Here is a 22,297-nt window from a genome sequence, read left to right as displayed (position 1 = left end):
CATGTCAAACTTCCTCTCGCCATCTCAGATTGATATAAACGTGCGCTGCCTCTGACCTCCAGTGCTCTGTGCTCTCCATGCAGCTAAAACTAGCACGCTCTGCCCTTTGTTTAGACATTTTGAACAACTCGATTCGCTGGAAAAATGATTCATTTGCAGGCTCTGTGCCACAACTTCACAGACAGGCTTTTGTTTTAAGAAGTTGTTAGTTCTCTGGATACACTTTTAAAAGGTGGAGGTAAATGGCACATAAAAAAATGTATGGTCTATAATGACCCAATAACCATTTGCGTTTTGCTCCAGAAGTACACCAGCTGGTTATGTTGCTTTTACTTGACGCATTAGAGAGAGCTCTCATCTGTCAGGTATGCACACTGAAACCAGGTGATTTGGATGCTGGGAAGGGCATTTAGGTACTTGTGGAGCACAGACAGCATTTCCCTGAAGTAATGAGCTTTATAATCAAAGTAATCATTTTTTCTGCTCCTGGAAAAGGATACAGTTGAGAATTGTTTTAATGTTCACTTGAATTTGAGTCTCATTTCAGTCAGATAATACTGATGGAAATACTGTGGTTAACTCTTTTAAAGGGATAGTTCACCCAAAAATGAAAATTCTGTCATTTATTCACCCTTAAAGGGGTCATAGGATGCCCATTTTCCACAAGTTGATATGATTCTTTAGGGTCTTAATGAAAAGTGCGTAACATAGTTTGGTTAAAATTTCTCAATGGTAGTGTAAAAAACACTTTTTTTACCCTGTCAAAAACAGCTCTTTTCAGATCAAGCCATTTTTGTAGCATTTTCCTTTAAATGTTAATGAGCTCTGCAGACCCCGCCCCTCTCTTCCGAGCCGCTCTCAGAGAGACTGTTTACTTTAGCTGCATTCATCGTGAAACTTGCTAATTAGCACGTTATTAGGAAAGGCGATTTGCAAAGATTCATTACAAAGCATTATACTCACTTCTTCTGTAGATGAGGCTGGATCATGAATGATTCGCGCGAACATAGACGCATTTATGTAGATCGGGGGCACATTCCCTTCAAAAACTAGCATAATCCACTGCGTCTTCAGCAGCTCAGATGTCGGGAGTAAATGACGACTGCTATGTTCATTATTACATCCAACAACAGAACACCTCAATCACTTAGGAGTCATTCTTGTCTACATCTGCTCCAGCGGTGAAACAATAGAGGACTGATGACAGCTCACTCAGAGCGGGTCTAAGGTAAGACACCAGTCCAGTCTGTGCTGAAACGCTACTGTCAATCAAACTATCTGAGATCGGCTCGATTTGAGAAAGTGGAAAACATTTAACGAGATTAAAAAGTCCACCCAGTGTTTTTTTTTTCATTATAGGATGGTTGTGTACACACACTACCAACACACATTTCAGTTCAAACTACTTGTAAAAGTGCATGTAGCATCCTATGACCCCTTTAAGTTGTTCCAAACCTGTATGAGTTTGTCTTCTGTTGAATACAGAAGTTATTTTGAATAATGTTCTTAACCAAATATTTGATTGACATCCATAGTATGAAAAAAAAACTGTGGTATAACGACTTTAGTCATTTTTGTTGTTTTTATTAAATATTTATATTTAGCCTTATTTTACTTCAGTTGTAGTCATTTTAGTACTTCAACTTAAAAAAAAAAAACGTAGGTTTTCAAATATATTCTGTTTTATTTCAGCTTTATTTAAATTACCAAAAATTATTTTAATAGTTTTAGTTTCAGTTAACAACACTGGTAACAACAGCATTTCATTGCCATGCCGTCCATTTTCAATGAATCTCCTCTATTTAAACGGCATGATGCTAGAATGTTGGATTAATATGTTTTTCAGGATAATCTTGTTTACAAAATATGTGACCTGGCCTCATTGGTGCTTATTTGCTGCTAAGGGTGGCCCAACTTTGTGGCAAGCATCAAGTATTGCTCACACTTCAGCATTAGAGGTTTGTTCAAATCCCGTACCTTAAAGTAATTAAGCTTTGTTGTGTAGCTAGTCACTCACTATTTGCTATGGCTACAGTCATGATTAGCACTAAATCATGCTGCTTATTGTTGAGAGGTGTGCTGTTTAACTTGTCTGATAATTAAAACAGGCAAAAAAAATCTTGAAAAATCGAATGAGTTAATTTATGATGCCTTAAAAGAGCATTCCACTATTTTTGAAAATAGGCTCATTTTCCAACTCCCCTAGAATTAAACAGTTGAGTTTTACAGTTTTCGAATCCATTCAGCCGATCAGTGCAGCAGGTGCAATGATATTACGCAGCGCCTGAAAATAGGCTTATTGGAAGTTTACCTAGCTGGGGCCTATTTTCAGGCGCTGCATAATATCATTGCGCATGCTGCACCCATGGTACGGCAGCAAAGTTCCTTGATTATTACGTAGGAATGAGAGTATAGTTACTAGTCATTTTCCGTCAGTCTTAGTACACGATGTAACTACAGAAGAGTCAAGTTTTAAATAGGAAAAATATCGAAAATCTTTGGTCATTTTTGAGCGAGATGCTAACGGTCTAATCAGATTCAATGATCTATGCTAAGCTACAGCTAAAAGTGCTACTGCCAGACCCGGAGATCGGCTGAATGGTTTCGAAAATGGTAAAACTCAACTGTTTAACTCTAGGAGAGTTGGAAAATGAGCCTATTTTCAAAAATAGAGGAGTGTTCCTTTAATATGTTTATAGATTAGATATGCACGATTAATTGAAATATAACCGAAATCATGATATGGTTTAGTGCGATTATCAAAAGCTGTGATTGAATTAAATAAATATATGCACTGTGTGTTTCAGAGTCTAGAATGACAAGCGCTTATCAACAACAAGAAAAAGTAATAATAGTATAATAATTATTATTATTTTATAACAATATTGATACATAACAAAATTTTGGTCAGATTGTGCAACCCAACAAGCAAGCAAACCTGGATTTTTTTTTTTAAGTTGCATTTTAGATATGTTTTTATTAGAAATGCAATTGCAATAATTTTTTCCCCCCAAATCATGCAGCTCTATTGTATTAATATATGGATTTTATACAGATGAACTCTGGCTCTGGTGTATTGTAAAGGGGTTGGTGCATTTTGCCTGTTCCTATTCTGCCTCTAGGCAAGCAAACATGGCCTGTCGTCTCGATTCTGCCACGTCCACTGCAGGAGAGACCCACTTTCCCTGACAGACCTCTCTGGAGACTCGCAGTTTATTTATTAATTTCTGCTTTTTTTCCTGCAACTGTAAAACCACCTTTCTCTGTTCCTTTCTTACAATTTGAAACTTCCAGTCTAGATCAAATCCATGCATGAAAGGACTTAATTATAGTAAAATAGCCTATTTCAGTCATAAAAGGTTTCATCAGATATCAGCGCTCGGGAAGCTGCATAGTAGTTGACCAAGGACATTAAGTCAAACTTGAAGCAAATTGATATAGTTCTCATTGTTATGGTCCTAATGGAGCTAATTTCCAGTCTGACACACCATTTATGTCCTATATACTAAAGATAAGAAAAGTGCCTGAAAAGTGTGCTTTCCTATAGCATTTTTATTTTAGCCAATCATGCATTGAATGGTTGTGTATAGCGTCAATAGCATCACATTTACTGCTGTCAGAGTTTTGGTATCTCTCTTATGAAGGCTTTAGAAGCGGTTCAGACTAATTACTTTGGGTCAGAGGTTGCCAGATTAATGGGCAATAAATTACATGATCTGTTGTGCTGTGGTTTTCTTACAGAGGGAGATGAAGGAGCAGCTGGTGACTCTACAAGACAGTGAGAAGGGTCATACGGAGGCTTTGCAGCTGCTGCAGAGACAGCTCACTGAAACCAAGGTACACTTCTGTCAGTGCATGTTATTCCAAGAGAAAAATCCCCAATTTAACCTGGTGCTCCATAAAACACAATTTTCCCCTGGACTTCCATTAAGGGGGCAACCCAGGCCATATAATGATTGAAGTGAATGCTGTTTGCTGCTGTCATTTTAAATAATGCGCCACTCCTTTTTAATCAGAATTGCATGATATGTAATAGTTACAGTAGTCTTTATTGCTGAATGCTTATACCTGAGGATCAATTCTAGATTGATGGACCGACTGTGATTTATCGGCCGGTCATCCACACATTCAACACCCTGATTCAAATTACTATGACTTGATATTGAAACCACGTCTCAGTTTCATCTCTGATGGGACTCTATTAAACCTCATCTGGAATCAGGTTTTGTGGAAATCGAAATACAGCTGACAAACAGCTCATACTGCCCACCGCAGCCATTACAGATTCATGGCAGGTCTCTCACTCTGTCCCTTGCTCTATTCTGTTGACATTGAATTTCCAACAGGCAAACTGGTTTATTGAGCAGGTCTTTAATCTTGACACCTTGTTTTAATCAGTGAAGAGAGACACCACAGTCAATAATGCAACTTTGTCCATCTCCCTGTTTTTTCACCCCCTTTTTTAATTATCCCACTGTTTGGGATTGGGGACTATTGCAGAGGAAGAACTTCCTGACTCTGTGGACGTCTGATGTTGGTCTTATTTGTCATTTAGTTAGTCTTCATCCCACATTTTATACAACACTGCCTGCCACCCCACTAATGTGTGTGTGTGTGTGTGTGGACACATTAGTTGACTCCATTCATTCATGCATTCATTCATTCATGATTAAAATTTTAGGTAAAAAATGTATCTGTATTTGAATCATTTGAATCTGTAAGAGAAAAGGCTATGTTATACACTTTACAAATAGAAAGCATATTTTATAGTATTTTTAAAGTATGCATATTCAGTGGAAAACGTTTTTTGTAAAAATAAACAGATTTTTGTGCATTAGAAATTAATTTGATTGTCAACATTCAAAATACTATAAAATATAAATATATTTATATAGTATTTTTTGTGTGTGTATATAATATGTTTGTAATGTGTATATATTTATTGCATATATAATTTTTAATTTTTTATTTTTTAATGGGCGACTTTTCTGTCTCCATCATTTTAATCACCTTTTAGTTTCTTTTTCTTTTTTTCTCCACTTGTCAATAAGAAATGAAAATGAACCCTATTTACTTTCTGAAGTTCCTAGTTATATTGTGAGTGATTCATCAGTACATGTTATTCCAGAGAGAATGTTTGTCTTCATAATCTTTCATCAAAATATAATAATTAGTTCCATGTTTGAAAGGACAAATGTCACCAAGCTCTCTTTTTTCAACCTGTCCTCCCACGACCGGTCATAAAGACCCACTTTTGACAATCCAGTTAATTTGTAATGCACAAAAATCTGTTTATTTTTACAAAAAAAAAAAAAGTTTTCAACTGAATATCCTGTTTTACAGCATTCATATTGCGGAAGTAAAATGGATTACAGACCACGTTGAATGTTACATGTCATGAATTTTCGAAGAACAAATTCCTTGTAGTCTCTTAAATTTATTTAAACTCAACTTGTATCTCAGTGATTGCATTTTCTGGAAGCAGGCAGTGTTTTCGTTTTAATTGATCTCCCAGATTGCATATTTATCTTGAAAGCTGATTAAACTTTAGTATCTTTCAGTTCTTTCCCAGGCTGTCCGCTGAAAATTTAAATGTTCGCATTGAGAGTCGTATCCTGTCTGGATTTATTGATGTGGTGCCTTAACATGCTTACGAAGAGCCTGACGCTTGACATTGACATTGACATTCAGAACCATCAATGCAAAATGTCTCCTGCAGCCCAGACTCTCCTGTAGAGATAAGAGGACTGTCTCAAGAGAGCTGTCACAGCACAACCTTTTGAGGAGATTTATTGAGTAAACTGAATGCAATAATAAAGCGGGCTCATCGTTTCTAAATGATAATAAAGTGGCTGATTCAGTGATGTGTTAGACTATAGATCATGTAAAGTTACTTTTAAAATAAAGTCTCTTACTCTTAAAATAACTTTTCTATGGAAGCTTGTTTACACCACATGATAAAAAAAAAAGTTATCTCACAATTCAGCCGTTTGTCTTGCCGTTTTTCTCAGAATTCCAGAGAAAAAAAATCCAAATTGCGAGATTGAAACAGTGCGGGAAAAACGTCAGAATTCTGAGTTTATATTAGGGATGCATGATATTATCGGCACTTTATCGGAATCGCCCGATAAAGGCTTACAGTGTAAACATCGGCATTGGCCCGATATGAAAAATTATGCTGATATGCCTTGCCGATAAGACGAATAACTCACACGTGCTCAGGGTGTGTTAGCGATAAGAACACGTCAGCAATGTGGTCATTCTTGAAGCAGACTTTTGCCTGACAGGTTTAAAGGTCAGAAGGTATAGCTTACATGAATAAAAATCACAAACATGACACTTGTAAATTAAATAATTTTCTTTATACAGATTTATTCATTAATGTGTACTATGTTTTTTTTCAAACGGATTATAAAAACTTTAAAAGCTCTAAAAGATTTTCAGAATTTTTGCAACTCTTTTGCTTTAGACCATCTACAAATGTTAAATCTTCAAATAAAATTAAGGTTACCAGTGCATCTGTCTGCAAAAAAATGCAGTGATTGATTTATAGTTATTTTCAAAGCTTTCAATATACTATCATTATAAAATAACGTCATTATTGTTTATTTAATTCTAACAAGTAAGTTTTTGTTAAAAACTAACCAAAAGGAAAAATAATTGGTTCATAATCTCTGCACAGGAGAGACTTGGTGTTGTTTCTAAACAAAAGGAAATATATCGGTTTTGGCATTGGCTGAATGAGTTGAAAAATATCTGCATTTTGGATACTGGCAAAACCCAGTATCGCGCATCCCTAGTTTATATCTCGCAGTTTTGAGGAAAAAAAATCTGAATTGAGAGATAAAAAGTTGCAGTTACCTTTTTTTATTTTTATTCTGTGGTGGAAATGTTTTCTATTTAAATATATATTAAAATTGAATTTATTGCTGTGATGCAAAGCTGAATTTTCAGCATAATTTCTCCAGTTGTCAGTGTCACATGATCCTTCAGAAATCATTCTTATATGCTGACTTGCTGCTCAAGAAACGTTTTTATTATCAATGTTAAAAACAGTGCTTAATATTTTTGTGGAAACCGAGACAGTTTGTTTTTCAGGATTCTTTTATGAAGTTAAAAAGAACAGCATTTATTGGAAATACATTTTTTGTAAACTTATAAATGTCTTTACTGTCACTTTTGATCAATTTAATGCATTCATGCTATTAATTTCTTTCAAAAAAATTAACTTACTAGCTCCAAACTTTCGTACATTAGTGTACATTAAACTTTAGCATGTAGCTCATGTCAATAATAGCTCTAGTTCATGTTTGCTCATCTTTAACTTGTTGCCACCTCCCTGCTAGCATGCTCTAGATTTAGCTCAGTGGCAGGCGTGCTGATAGACTCTCTCGTCTGAAGTGCCGATTTCGAATCTGAATGGAAGACCCCAAGGAAAGATGTGTCTGATTAGCAGATGCGGCAGTGAGCAGGTTGCTTGGAGGCCGAGTTGCGCTGGGCTCATGGGACTTGTTTACTGGCTTTAAATAGACCCCATCCGAGACAGCGTGGCCCACGGGGAGAGCGGTTTCAAGAGACCAACACCACTTCAGCATCACTAAGTCCCAATCATCCATCAGATGACACCAGGTGGGCTGACTCGGCCTATGCAAATGACGCCAGAGATGGACGGGATCTTAATAGGATTTCATTTTCCTGGTGGCTAGGAAATCACATTTCCCACTGGAAAGACAGAAGACCTTTATTTTATTTGTTAGTAAGAGTAATCTTGTAATCGGTGAAGTCTGTGGTTTTCTTCCAGCTCTTACTGTAGGCGAAGAAAGAGAAGAAAATCTAGATCTGGCCGTGATTGTATGGAAGGCCATCAGTGGAACGGCTTCTGTCCTACATCGATTCGACCTTGAGGGTTTCAGATCTTTGATCTGACGACTGTAACTGATGTTCTTTACACTTTAATGGAGATGGTCGGCTTCCTCAGAAACACCTCATTTTATCTCTCTATGACTTGTTTTCCTCCTTTTCGGTCAATGCTGAGTTTGTTGGCTAGTTTCACAATTCTCTTTTAGGTTCGGCATCGACCCCCGCTGCTTTTATCTCGATGCTCATCTGCTCGTCTGCATGTGTAATCATGTCCTTCTCATGGAGGCTGTCCTACAGTAACCCGGAAGATTGAGGGAGGAGCAACCTAATGCCATTTCCACTGACTATTAGACTGTGTCCTCGACTCCAATGATGCAGGCTTATGAGGCACTTTTCACTTGCTTGTTAGTCCACTACATTCCACTAAGACTCTGCCAAAATTATAATTTAATAATAGTAATTATACATATAAAATATAAAAATAAATAAGAGTTTAATATGAATATAGAGACATTAAATATAAGTATTGTGTTTTTTAAGTTTGACAACCCACTTCGTCCCGAGACTCTGCAGAAGTAATTTAATAATAATAGTAATTTTAAATGTTAAATACATTGTGGTTTTGAAACTACTTGCTTTTTTTGCTATGTCCTAACCAGATGAGTCTCTTAATTAGCTTTTTTGTCTTTCAGCTATTTGAATCCACAGTAAGACATTGTTCCGGTCGCTAAATTCTAATTTTCCTCATCATGGGTAGCTCCATATGCTGTAATTTTAGTTCACACTCCAGTTGTGTTTTAAACATCAAATATGTTCTGTCTGTCTGTGGCTTTGTCACTTCAAGCTGTATTTTATTTAGGACACACATTACTCAATGCTGGAAACCGCAGCATTCATACCTGGTTAGGACAGTGTTTTTCTTTTAACCCTGTTCTCCCTGTGTAGGTTGTCATTGATTGAACCACTAGTCTCAAACTTCTCAGACTGCACATCATCTTTGACAATTGTCAAATAACAAACACCGTTCATAACTTTTTTTTTAAAACTCTTTTTAAAAAATTTAATTTATTCCTGTGATGCAAAGCTGAATTTTCAGCATCATTACTCCAGTCTTCAGTGTCACATGATCCTTCAGAAATCATTCTAATATGCTGATTTGTTGCACAAGAAAAATTTCTGATTATTATCAGTGTTGAAAAAGGTTGTGCTGCTTTATTTTTTTGTGTAAACTGATCAATTTTTTTCAGGATCCTTTGAATATAACGTTTAAAAGCATTTATGTGAAGTTTAAATCTTTTGTAACTTTATAAATGTCTTTTAATGTCAGTTTTGGTCAATTTGCTGAATCCTTGCTGAATATGAAAAAAATAATTTTTTATGCTCCCTATTTGCCTTAGAGTAAAGTCTTTGTCTAAAACAAACATGCTAGATTGACATCTCGGTTAGAGTATGCACAGTGGGTGGTGAAGGCTTGTTATTTGAGACTCTGCGAATCTCTTAGTCTTTTAACTGAGCCTAGCCTAACAAAAATCTTAACTTTCGATTATTATCAGTGTTGAAAAAGGTTGTGCTGCTTTATATTTTTGTGTAAACTGATCAGTTTTTTTCAGGATCCTTTGAATATAACGTTTAAAAGCATTTATGTGAAGTTTAAATCTTTTGTAACTTTATAAATGTCTTTTAATGTCAGTTTTGGTCAATTTGCTGAATCCTTGCTGAATATGAAAAAAATAATTTTTTATGCTCCCTATTTGCCTTAGAGTAAAGTCTTTGTCTAAAACAAACATGCTAGATTGACATCTCGGTTAGAGTATGCACAGTGGGTGGTGAAGGCTTGTTATTTGAGACTCTGCGAATCTCTTAGTCTTTTAACTGAGCCTAGCCTAACAAAAATCTTAACTTTCTCTTCTCTAACTCATAGTCATCAGCGAAGAGCCTTCGTGCCACAATCGGCGATGCATTCGAGCGACTGCACCGCTTCCTGCGGGAACGGCAGAAGAGCATGCTTGAGGAGCTGGAGGCAGATACGGCGTGCACACTTTCTGATATCGAGCACAAGATCCAGCGCTACAGCCAGCAGCTCCGCGACGTCAAGGAAGGGATCCAGATCCTTCAGGAGCGACTCAGTGAGACCAGCCATCATGAATTCTTGGAAGGAATAGCCCTGACGTCAGACAGGTACTGAGGAGGGCAAGTGACTCGTAGAGAAGTGGATGAGCGTATGTTGAGGGTGTGAATTAAAGATTCTCTGGTCTAAAACGTTTTGTCTTTTTTCTTGTAACTGCTGGTCAGGGAGCAAGTGATTCGTGGAGGGTATTGCTGGTGGAAGCTACCAAGGCAAGTCAGGTTATTTGACTTATGTTTGTGACTATTGCCCTTTGCCTTATGTCACAGGCGCCCGGTCAGAAGAGAGATCACTGCAGAACAGACTAGGTTAAGATTAGTTAGGAAGTAGATCGATTAACATAATCAGTGGGGCTGGGTATTGACAAAACTTTAATTAGATTCCATTTAAATTCACAAGCTTGTGATTAAATTCCATTTTGATCTTAATTCTATTCCATTCCACTTTGGTCTTAATTCTATTCTATTCTATTCTATTCTCTCTTTCCGCCTCTTTGCAACCTTAATTATCTCTCTCTCCAATTATATATTTAATTTGATATATTTAGATATATATAGATATATTTATAGAACATGATATAATATATATTATATTGAATTAATTATATAATAATAAATAAATATAATTTGGTGCATTACTGTAATATTAAATGTTGAAATTAACTAACTAAAATTTTTTGTATATAATAATATTTTAATGGTAATTTGAATAATGGGTATTGGCACTAATTGATTCCATTTCAATATATATATACACATACATATACGCACACACACACATACATTAATACACAGGCCCGTAGCCAGCTATGAGGTCACCGAGGTCTGGACCTCTGTAAATTTTTCATGTTCAAAAATAAAATGTGTTCTCTGAATGACTAATTTGCTGTTAAACTCCTCGTATGAATGTCTGCATGTTTAATTCAGAATGTTTAGCGTCCGTGGTATAAAAATTATCGCTGCGAGACGCTGGCGGAGTGAACGAGTATTCAGAGAGTTGTGAGGGAGAAGGTGCGGATGCAGCCTCCGTGTCGCCAGATCCAGCTATTATAAGCGTTTTTTTACTTGTTTTTCCACTTAATTTGACACTTTAGAAAGTTAATAAAGTAGGAAGTTGTGGTTTAGGATCAGCAATATCTTTATCTTAAATAATTTTGGTTTATTTTTATTTATTTATAGGTTTTTGTTTATTTTAATAGCAATATCTGGCAACATTGCATGGCCGGCACTTAAACTGGCAGTAATCAAAAAAGTCCATGGACAGGTTATTGCTGACAACAAGTTTCGGTAAGGGAAATGCAAAAAAAAATAAAAAATCATGATATTATCTGTCAGAAACGTTATCAACGCTGTCAAAATCTGTAGCATTTAACACTAGTGCATAGATCTGTAGAACAAGTAGGTTACAGAATGAAATGAAATATGCAAACACTAGCCATGAAGAAGTCTATGCTAAGTCATTCAGTATAGTAGTTACATTTTCACAAGTCATGCTATATAAACATTCATAAGAGCACTAGAAAAAGCTATATAATGCGTATAAATAAAAACTTTAACAGCAATATGTATGGTTGCATGAATAATAAACAACTGATAAAATGATCCAACCCATAAATATACTAAAGTATTAACACATTTTGATGCAATAAATAGGGTGTGATTTAAAAATGATTGTCTCTCCAAAACAAAGAAAGCATCTTTCACAAACATCTACATTTTTTGCTCTTTTAAAGTGTTAATGGCTGTCATTACTTGTTTCCATGACAGAATTATTCAAACTTGCATTAAATATTGAAGAAAATGTTTAAATGGTGGCTGTCATTGCTTGTTTCCATGACAGAATTATTCAAACTTACATTAAATATTGCAGAAAATGTTAAGTAAAAATATATAAGAAAAAATCAAGAGTGTGTAATACAGTACATATTTTTAGCAAAATGCTCCCTTTTAGTGTTCATTTTTCTAGGTAACTGTCAAGCTGTGATCATTAAATGGCTTTGTTAATGTAAATGTAACACTACGTAACATTGTTTTATTGATGTCTTTCTGCGGTTGAAACACTGAGCAATTACCTAAGACATGTACCTGTACTGTTTCTTTCAACATGCCCTCTGATGTTCAGTCATGTTTATTTTGTGCTATAACTAGTAGTAAAGAGGAAAAGATGATCTGTTCACATTCCGCTTGAACTGAAGAATCTACAGCAATGTAACGCCACATTAAAGAGCATCAAAACGATGTTTGTTGTTTAAATTTCATAATAACATTGATAGATTTTGAAAGACAAGACTTTTGATATCAAAAGTAACAAAGCACAAAGCTTGTTGCGATTTATATCTACATATCTTAGCCCTATTAATCAGCATAAATATTTGAAGTTTAAGACTGCATTTTGAGAAAACTGCACTTCTGAATGGTGTGCAGCAGTCGTTTTCATTTGGGAATGATGAGAGGGGAATGAGTTAGCCATATGGGAAAGGAATAGCATGATTCATTTTGGGCTTGAAGTAATGAAAGTGATCTGCAGTGTTGCCCAGATTGACCTCACTCCCAACGGCGAATCTGAGCTGTTTGACTTTGCAGGGGCGGCACAGCTATGTAGAAAACACAGTGCAATTCAAAGCGAGTGTTTGGAAACAGGATCTAGCCTTTGAGGAGGAATCGGTTGCTTGGGGTTTGGTGGGTTGCCAGTGTTGAATTTGAATAATGCAATAGTTGTCCTCTGTCTCTGCAGAATAAAGGGAAAGATCCACGAAAGCAACCTCACCTATGAAGACTTCCCGACGTCCAAATACATGGGGCCTCTACAATATACCATCTGGAAGTCTCTTTTTCTGGATATATCGCCAGGTAATGTGTCAGAACTGTAGAATTGCATTTTAAATAGTGGCTATGTGTCACTGAGAAAACAACTGCAAATACAGGAAGATGCATCCCTTTAAAAAAAAAAAAAAAAAAAGTTACGCTGCAAATGGAGTTTTTCACTGTTCTGAATGCTTATACCTGGAAATTAAGCTCATGCTAATGTAATCTGCACAAATACACTAGGATCAAGGTTTCCCAAACAGGATTTACAAAGGATCTGCGATGGTTTTGTGGGTGGTGTGTTTAGTATGTTTGTTTGTGTTTAGCAAATACTTCCCAGCATCTCAACATTATCATGTGCTTATATTCCAGGCATAAGCATTCAGAACAGTGAAAAATCCATTTTGCGGCATTTGCCAAGGCAAGTGTTACTATTGCTGTTACACGTATTTGAGGTTCAGCCAAGCGCACACTACAGGACTGAAGCTCATTGCCCTTTCTATTGAGTGTAGACACTAATTTCAATCTTGTTTGCGGTCATGTTGGAGCTCATTTTACATCATTAATTATAGACTAGGTGGGTCAAGATTATGGTCGCTTGGTTTCATCCAAGAAACTTTTAAATTTGCACAGAGCCATTGGCTTCTGTCTTGTAGTTTGCAGTTGGACTGAGATATTCGAACAAACCCAACACTATTTGTTCTGCAGACGTGAATAATACCTCACATCATGTGGCTTATTGAGGGGAGGTGTGTTAATATTTGTCTAAGCGATCAGACAGTGTTATTTTACTATTATTTATATTATAATTTAAAATGTTATATTTAAAATTCTTTATTTTTTTCATATTTATATTTTTCGTATATTAGTTATTCCTTTTATTTTATTTTTATTAGTTATTTAGTAACTTATTTCAGTTATTTGCCAATGCAACATTTCATCTAACTTTCAACTAACTTTCATTTAATTTTTCATATAATATTTGTATTTTATTTTAGCTATTTGTCTTTTTGTTTTTGTTGTTTATTTGTTTCATCATTTAACATTGTTAAAAATAGTATTAGTTTTAGTTAACGGTAATAACCCTGGATCAGATTGACTGTTTTTGATTGATGGTACATCGAGAGGCCAAAAAAAAAAAAAAAAAAATCCCATAGACTTGCATTGAAGAAGAACCTGGATTTAGAGAACAGTATATCAAACCACCTAAGAACTGCCCAGAACACCAAAGCAACCACTCAGGACACTTTAGCAACCGAACAGCTTCAAGCTAGCATTGTTGTAGTGAGTTTTAAGTACTGCTAGTTTATGTCCAGAAAGAAAAAGCATCTCATTGAATAGCCTGTTTTTATTCGTGTATCAGTTGTACTATTAATATAGAAATCATGTCCAAAGATCTAATACTAACCATTGTGTATGTATTATTGCTTCCAATTAGAGATGATCTAATCAACACAAACACAACACCTGTGTTTACAGCCCTGTGAATGAGATAATGCACGTCTGATTGAGCTCTGCACGAGTGGCCCATTTCAATAGCTGCAGTGAGAAGCGCTGAAGGCCTCCTCCATCTGTATTCCCCCTCAGTAGCCACCTGAGGCAGAGCATTATTTAAAATAACACAGCAGGGAATATCTCGCTCTCTCAATCATTTCTCCAATTTACCAGCATCCTTTACACCGACAGAAATAGGCAGGGGCCGACGCTCGGCCTGTCACATGAAACAAATCCAGTTCAAATCCTTCCTTCCACACTGCTGCACTCACTGCCTTTTATTCTGAACTGGCATGGCGTTTTTTTGAATTTCGCATAGACATTTCCAAAATCCAATTTTTTTTTTTCTGTCAACCGGAACAGAAATATTTTTTCCACTTTCTGAATCCAAAGCCTGTTAGTGAGCCTATAAATATTTAAAGTTTTGTACACAGTCCTATAAAGTCCTATGAAATTATATTATTGTAAGTTAGTCTAAAAAGTTTGTATGTTTTATTTTTTTACATTTTGAAACATATCCATAATTTATGTATTTATTATTTTATATATGTATTGTACATACAATTAATAATTATTATTAATAATTAGATTGTTTATATTTTAGTTTTTGTAGATTTATTAATGTTTATTTTATATATATATATATATATATATATATATATATATATATATATATATATACAGTATCTCAGTAGTGAGTGTATAACAGTGTAAATCTGCTGTCCCCTCAAAATAGCTCAACACACAGCCAATAATGTCTAAACCGCTGGCCACAAAAGTGAGTACACCCCTAAGTGAAAATGTCCAAATTGGGTCCAAAGTGTCAATATTTTGTGTGGCCACCGTTATTTTCTAGCACTGCCTTAACCCTCTTGGGCATGGAGTTCAGCAGAGCTTCACAGGTTGCCTCTGGAGTCCTCTTCCAGATGCTAGAGACCTTGCGCTCCTCCACCTTCCGTTTGAGGATGCCCCACAGATGCTCAATAGGGTTTAGGTCTGGAGACACGCTTGGCCAATCCATCACCTTTACCCTCAGGTGTGTTTGGGGTTTATTTTGAGGGGACAGCAAATTTAAAAGTTATATAAAAAATATAAATAGTGTAGAAGTATAAAAAGTATTTATTTATTTATTTATTTACAGCATTTTCCTCCCTCCCAACCTGAACAGCAATTTTTTTCGGTGACTTTCTGAATCCAAAACCTGTTACTGGTGTTTGTTTTGTTTGCGAGAGGGGAGAGGCAGAGACAGATCGAAAGCAAGGCGACAGAGGTTAAATTATTTATATGTTACCTAAAGCGCAAACTGCCAATGTCAAAGAGTGGAAATGTCGACATCCTATCCTCTGGACCGGCTTCTGGCTCTGCCGTTTGTGGCGAAGGTTTTAAATAACCAAGACAAAAATATTTAGCAAATTTCCCTCTTCGACTCCGGTCTCTGGCAGACATGCCCATCTATGCACCGCAGGAAAACAAGCCAGCATTGTTTCACTCTGCATGTAAATGTTTAGGGTTTGTATGAACATTCAAAAACTTCTGGTGGTGTGTGCAATGCAAAAGAATGCACAACATGCCTAATAAGTGATTGTTTCAGATAAGCATTCTTTACCCAAGATACTCTCAGCTTCATTTTCTCCCCATATTTTCTCATCATGTTTCTTAATCTTCATGTAGTTCATCATAGCTCATCCACTGAACCCACAGCAAGCTGGCACCATAATGGGCAGTGCAGACTATCTGCTGCTGGCATTAGCAGCCAGGCAGCGGTTGATGGATGGAGATTATTTATCCTTCTTCGACAAAGTACTCAATGCCTGGCAGCAGCGCTAAAACAATGACCAGTACTGCAAACTGTAGACAATTTTGCTCCTGGCCAGTACTCTTATTCTTATTGCTGGATGCATTTTAAAGTGTTTGAACACAAAGGATTATATGCTTTAAATGACCTGACCGATAACGAATTAGAGGGAGTGTGTTTGTGTGTTTCAGAGGAGTATTTTTCCACCAGCTCAGGTAGTGATTGTGTCAGCGCTTTTGATTGACAAGAATGACCTCCCCAAACGCCCGTTTCCAGCTGCTAATTTAGACTTTTTGCCACTTTTCTCTTTTATAAGTATAGAAGAGAGAGAGAAAAGGAAGCGATGAAGAGGTGGAATGGGATACTTAAGTAAAAGCCCACAAAGTTTGAGCACATGCACTAACCGCTAGACCACAGCTATGACCTTTATGTCTTCTATGGATGTCCACGTATGGATGCCCAAAGGCAAACCAGACTTGCCCATCTTTTTACACTCCTAAGAAAGCCTCTTTAGGAAACCGATCAGATCAATACATCAGACCAATAACAAAAGAGCAATTTAAAGGGGTCATATGATGCGATTTAAATATTTCCTTTCTCTTTGGAGTGTTACAAGCTCTTGGTGCATAAAGAAGATCTGTAAAGTTGCAAAGACTAAAGTCTCAAATCCAAAGAGATATTCTTTATAAAAGTTCAGAGTCAGCCACGCCTACCTAAAACGGCTCGTTCTAACACGCCCCCACATATCTACGTCACGATGTGGGAAGATTTGCATAACGCCACTCAAATGTTCACGCAAAGAAAGAAGGCGTATCTTTTATTCTCGCTGTAGTATTGTTGCTGCCGCCATGTTGCGAAGACGCTGTGTGCTTCGTTGTGAAAGCAAAACTACTTTGTTTGGTTTTCCAAAAGAGGACGATATCCACTTTGTCATGCCTAGAGCTGATCTGTGCTGGTTGCTGAGGAAATACATCAACTTCGCGCTGTGGATCGCCGGATCGGCTTTCACCGTGGACGAAGCGGATTCCAGCCCAGGGTCATGTGGCACATGTGGTTGCCGCAAGCCCACCGGACGCTCCTTCGTCGAATCCGCCGGCCGCGCCGTTCTCAAGCCCGCCCGCCTCTGCTCACTCAAGCCCGGCGTGTGTTTCGTTGTGAAAGCGAAACTTCTTTGTTTGGTCTTCCAAAAGAGGATGATATCCGCTTCGTCATGCCTAGAGCTAATCTGTGCTGGTCGCTGAGGAAATACATCAACTTCGCGCTGTGGATCGCCGGATCGGCTTTCACCGTGGACGAAGCGGATTCCAGCCCAGGGTCATGTGGCACATGTGGTTGCCGCAAGCCCACCGGACGCTCCTTCGTCGAATCCGCCGGCCGCGCCGTTCTCAAGCCCGCCCGCCTCTGCTCACTCAAGCCCGGCGTGTGTTTCGTTGTGAAAGCGAAACTTCTTTGTTTGGCCTTCCAAAAGAGGACACGACTAGAAATCAGTGGTTAAATTGTATTTACAACACCGTTCCAGAATGTTCCAAATATTCAGATGTGTGCAGCACATTTTATGGAGGACTGTTTCCTGATCCTGGTAGAGTAGACTACAATACTGGCTGTTCTAAAAGAAGAACTTATAAAGACATAAAAAGACATTATAAGTCATTATAATCCATAATTATGTCCCCAATAGATGCAACAAATGCCTCGTTTGTAATGGGCTTTAATGTTTTTGTCAAAAGAAGAACTTATAAAGACATAAAAAGACATTATAAGTCATTATAATCCATAATTATGTCCCCAATAGATGCAACAAATGCCTCGTTTGTAATGGGCTTTAATGTTTTTGTCTGGTCGCTCCGGCCGGACAGGGCATCACAGCATGGTAAGGGGCGTAACATTTCCATCACAGGCTTGAGGTATTTGGCCAATCACAACGCACTGGATAGCTGGCCAATCAGAGCACACCTCGCTTTTCAGACCGATGAGCTTTGTAAAAATCAATGCGTTTCAGAAAGGCGGGGCATAGAGGAGAAACAATAATGTACAGTATGTGGAAAATAATGTGTTTTTTGAACCTTAAACCGCATAAACACATTTCATTACACCAAATACACAAAATAATGTTCTTTTTAGCAACATCATATGATCCCTATGTTAAGATCCAATTCATGACTTGATGCTGATAATTGAATTATTGAAAGTTTTATTCACATCCAAGGTGGTAATACGGCCAAAATTTTATTTTAATATTTATTTTCATTTTTATATATTTTAAAAACAGATTTAAGTTTTAAGTTTTTTTATAAATATATTTATTTTTAATTTTTATTCATTTTTATATATTTATTTATTGTTCTTTTTATTCTTATTTTTTATATATTTCATTAACTTTTTATATTTATAGTTTTTTTATATTTTAGATTTCTTATATATATATATATATATATATATATATATATATATATATATATATATATATATATATACTGTATACAATTTATTTATTTTTATTTATTTATTCTTTTTATTTTTAATTTTTTTATGTTAACCTGCTGTAATATAACAGGTGTTGAGCTTTTATTGGACTGATTTTATATGCACTAATTTTCATTTCCTCTATCCTTATGTTCACAGTGCCTGCTGCTTTAACCATGGACCCCATCACTGCTCACCAGAGGCTCATATTGTCAGACGACTGCACCATCGTTGCATACGGGAACCTGCACCCGCAGCCCCTGCAGGATTCGCCGCGCCGCTTTGACGTTGAGGTGTCAGTGCTGGGAGCCGAGGGCTTCTCCGCAGGCGTCCACTACTGGGAAGTGATGGTGTCCGAGAAAACCCAGTGGATGATCGGCGTGGCCAACGAGACGGTCAACCGCAAGGGCAGCATTCAAATCCAACCCAGCCGAGGCTTCTACTGCATCGTCATGCACGACGGTAACCAATACAGCGCTTGCACCGAGCCCTGGACGCGCCTCAACGTAAAGAGCAAACTCGAGAAAGTGGGCGTCTACTTGGACTACCCCAAAGGTTTGCTGGTTTTCTACAATGCCGACGACATGTCCTGGCTCTACACCTACCGAGAGAAGTTTCTAGCTAAACTTTATCCGTACTTCAGCCCCGGTCAAAGTCACGCCAATGGAAAAAATGTGCAGCCCTTGAGAATTAACACCGTGCGTTTATAGCAGGGGTAGGCAAGTTTGGTCCTAGAGAGCCGCAGTCCTGCACAGTTCAGCTCCAACCCTGAAAACAAAACCCACCTACCTGTAGCCTTAGTAATCCTGAAGATATTGATTAGCTTGTTCAGGTGTGTTTGATTAGGGTTGGAGCTGAACTCTGCAGGACTGCGGCTCTCTAGGACCGAACTTGCCTACCCCTGGTTTATAGGAACCCAGACAGCAGAAAAGTTTTGGGGATGAAAAAGAAGAAACAACACTAGGCTGTATAATAACGTTTCTTTCAGCTTACCTTAGGGCACTCAGTGGGTAGCCGACTTGTTACTGAATGAAGCGATCTGACGGATGGATTGTGACGGAAGGCTCTGTGGACACCTGGAGTTGGTAAATAAAATTGAGAGCATTGCACTTTTCTGAGAGGTGCCTATGGGCATTTTGTACATTTTATTCTTGCTAGTCATTTGTAATCTTGCCGTGGCCGGCCTGCTTGCCCAAGATTTCCCAGCTGCTTATTATACACAATACCCCGACTTACATCCCTTCAGCACCTGCAGGGTCCAAATGCTCCTTTCATGGCTCAAGTCTGGGAAAAAGAGCTTATCCGTTGTGCAGACAGAAATATGAAATGTGTTGCCTGTTTTTTTGTGCAATAGGCTATGGCGTGTTTGTGGAGTGTGTCAAGCGTACCGCTACTCGACACTGAGGTAGAGCTGTACGAACTTCTTGCTTTATTTTTTCTCAATAACTGCATGAACGGAGAGTGGAATATTATGTCCCTCAGGTCATGCTTATTCACGACGGTGACGTGTTTGATGCAGTAATCAAGCTCCCAGACGCCCAGCGTGTTTCTGTACGCGTGAATGATTGTGTATGTGTTTTTATCACCTTCTAATCGAGATTCAGGACTCGAATGCCGCTAACACATCTGCTGCTACTATAAAAGGGGTAATGACTTTGCGCATTTGTACATATCGCAGGAGAGCTTTGCTATATTGGTGAAAAATGCATCCCTGCACCTTCCTTTTCCCTTTTGCTTGATATCACTTTTATTTATTCATCCTGTACTCACTTTCAAAAACATTCCAGTGTTTGGGGTCCTGGGACATCTCATTAGGATGGTCGAAGGGTCATCTGTCTGCTTTAACGTGTCTAATCAGGTGATAAGAGGGTGAAAGACATTTCCGTTTCCGAGAGATTGCATCTGTTGCTCTTTAGAAAAGTGTTGAAATAGCTGTATTTTTTTATATATATAAATCGAAATTATTTTCACGTAAATAAGGACCGGATCCAATTTCAATGACTTAAAAAAAAATTATATATATATATTTATAAATGCGTTTTAAATGGAAACGCTACAGTTTCAGAATGCACTCATAAATTTCCCTTGATTACTCAGATGTGGCCATTATTTCAATTTGCCTCAATGTGCGTTGATGTTCTCGGAGGCTCAATTTCTATGTTCTGACCCCTGAGTTTTAATACTGGTACTTATTGCTCTTTTCTCCATGAATTCTTGCCAATGGAGTAATACACCCTGGTTGAAATAAACTTTAGCTGGAATGACAGACAGGTTCGGAATCCATTCCATGTTTTATTTTGTACTTGAACTTCTCCACTCCTGTTTGGTTCTGATGTACCTGTGTGTTCTGTCGTGTTTGGTGTTTAAGTGTAAAGGTGCTGGACATTTATGACATGGACCTCGATGGGGTCGGTATCACTCAAGGTGGTTGCTTTTAAGGCAGTCAGATGATTATTATTATTGTCAGGTGATGGTGATGGGTTCTTTATGATATATAGTTATATACTGCTGAGGATTGTTGTTGTTGGTGATGAAGATGAAGATGACGATGATGATGATTTGTGTGTTTGGGTGAGAGCTGCTTTACACCCATCATTGTTTAAATGCGCTCTGATGAGCTCTTGAAGCTGGAGGTTCATGGAAAAATGTTTGTGTTCAATTAAAAAAATGGTAAAACCAGAAGCATTTCTGACTCTTCATTATGTTTGACCGACTTCATTATTAGTCCAACACTTCACAAGTGGCAAATGAGACAAAAAAAAGCTCTAAGTACTAGCCAGAGATCCAGATTGAAAATATCAATGACTGTTATTCAGGAAACCTGTACTTCAATTAACATTTTACCTTCAGGGGTTTAACTAGTAGGAAGTATTATTACGATTCTCGAGAACTTCGGCCAGTAAACCACACAAACAAATATGTGGAGCAGTGTTATTTTAGTATTATATATATATATATACGATTACAATATTTATTAATATTTTGAATTTTGTCAAGTCACCTTTATTTATATAATGCTTTATACAATACTGTGTCAAAGCAGACTTCCAATAGTGTCTGTGCAATCAGTCAAGCGTCCCCAACTAAACAAGCCAAAGGTGACAGTGGCAAGGAACCAAAACTCCATCGGTGACAGAAATGGAGAAAAAACTTAGGAGAAACCAGACTCAGTCGAGGGGCCAGGTCTCCTCTGGCCAGATGAAACCAGCATGACATGGTTTAATTCTAGGCTGCAACACAGGTCAGATTGTGCAGAGGACTCGTCTGGTTCTCGTGGTCTTTTGCCGATAGGTGACGAGGTCTTCACAAGGGATCTGTCTCTGGGGGCGCATCTAGGGCCTGTGTACACCTGGTCACTTCATGCGTTTTTTCTGATCGGATGGCTATCCGAAACGCATTCAAGACTGATATAAATCCGATCACTCAAACCACTTCAGGAGGTGGTCTGGGCCGCATTCCAGACGAAACTGGACAAGTGTAAATGCATCTGGTTGTTGAAACAACGTGTGTAAATTTTACTCCTCCCAAAATGTTAAAATAATAAACATGTGAGAGCGTGTTATAGGCTATATGACATTAGTCAGACTGCGCTAATGCAACACGCATAGCTGCGGACAAGTAGCTGAGTATCTCTTCAGCAAGCCGACACGCAAACTGCCGCAAATGAAACTGAAATTAAGACGCAGACGGTCAACACACAATAATCTTCATTTAAAGTAGTAAGACAAACTTATCTTTCCAGTGCTGATGCCACGC

The 22,297-nt window shown here is 37.6% G+C and overlaps 1 protein-coding gene across 3 annotated transcripts in view; it reads left to right on the top strand.

The window, feature by feature from the left end:
- The window catches only part of trim62.1 (tripartite motif containing 62, tandem duplicate 1), a 54,953-nt gene extending 34,432 nt beyond the window's left edge, over nucleotides 1-20,521 (top strand). Inside the window, exons 3-8 of one of the 3 annotated variants that reach the window (XM_016268251.1) lie at nucleotides 3,742-3,837; nucleotides 9,782-10,038; nucleotides 10,153-10,197; nucleotides 12,719-12,834; nucleotides 18,701-19,243; nucleotides 19,446-20,521. In XM_016268251.1, the coding sequence (XP_016123737.1) occupies nucleotides 3,742-3,837; nucleotides 9,782-10,038; nucleotides 10,153-10,197; nucleotides 12,719-12,834; nucleotides 18,701-19,243; nucleotides 19,446-19,453 (1,065 nt within the window). In that variant the 3' untranslated portion in view covers nucleotides 19,454-20,521. Of the gene's footprint in view, nucleotides 1-3,741; nucleotides 3,838-9,781; nucleotides 10,039-10,152; nucleotides 10,198-12,718; nucleotides 12,835-18,700; nucleotides 19,300-19,445 lie in introns of those variants that run through there. The other 2 variants (XM_016268250.1, XM_016268252.1) reach the window with 2 other exon arrangements.
- Nucleotides 20,522-22,297: the final 1,776 nt, after the last annotated feature.

Source organism: Sinocyclocheilus grahami, unplaced genomic scaffold (genome assembly GCF_001515645.1).
Source record: "Sinocyclocheilus grahami isolate Dianchi unplaced genomic scaffold, SAMN03320097.WGS_v1.1 scaffold44.1, whole genome shotgun sequence".
Lineage (NCBI taxonomy): Eukaryota > Metazoa > Chordata > Actinopteri > Cypriniformes > Cyprinidae > Sinocyclocheilus > Sinocyclocheilus grahami.
Note: the sequence above shows the minus strand (reverse complement) of the source record. Positions and strands in the feature narration are given on the sequence as shown.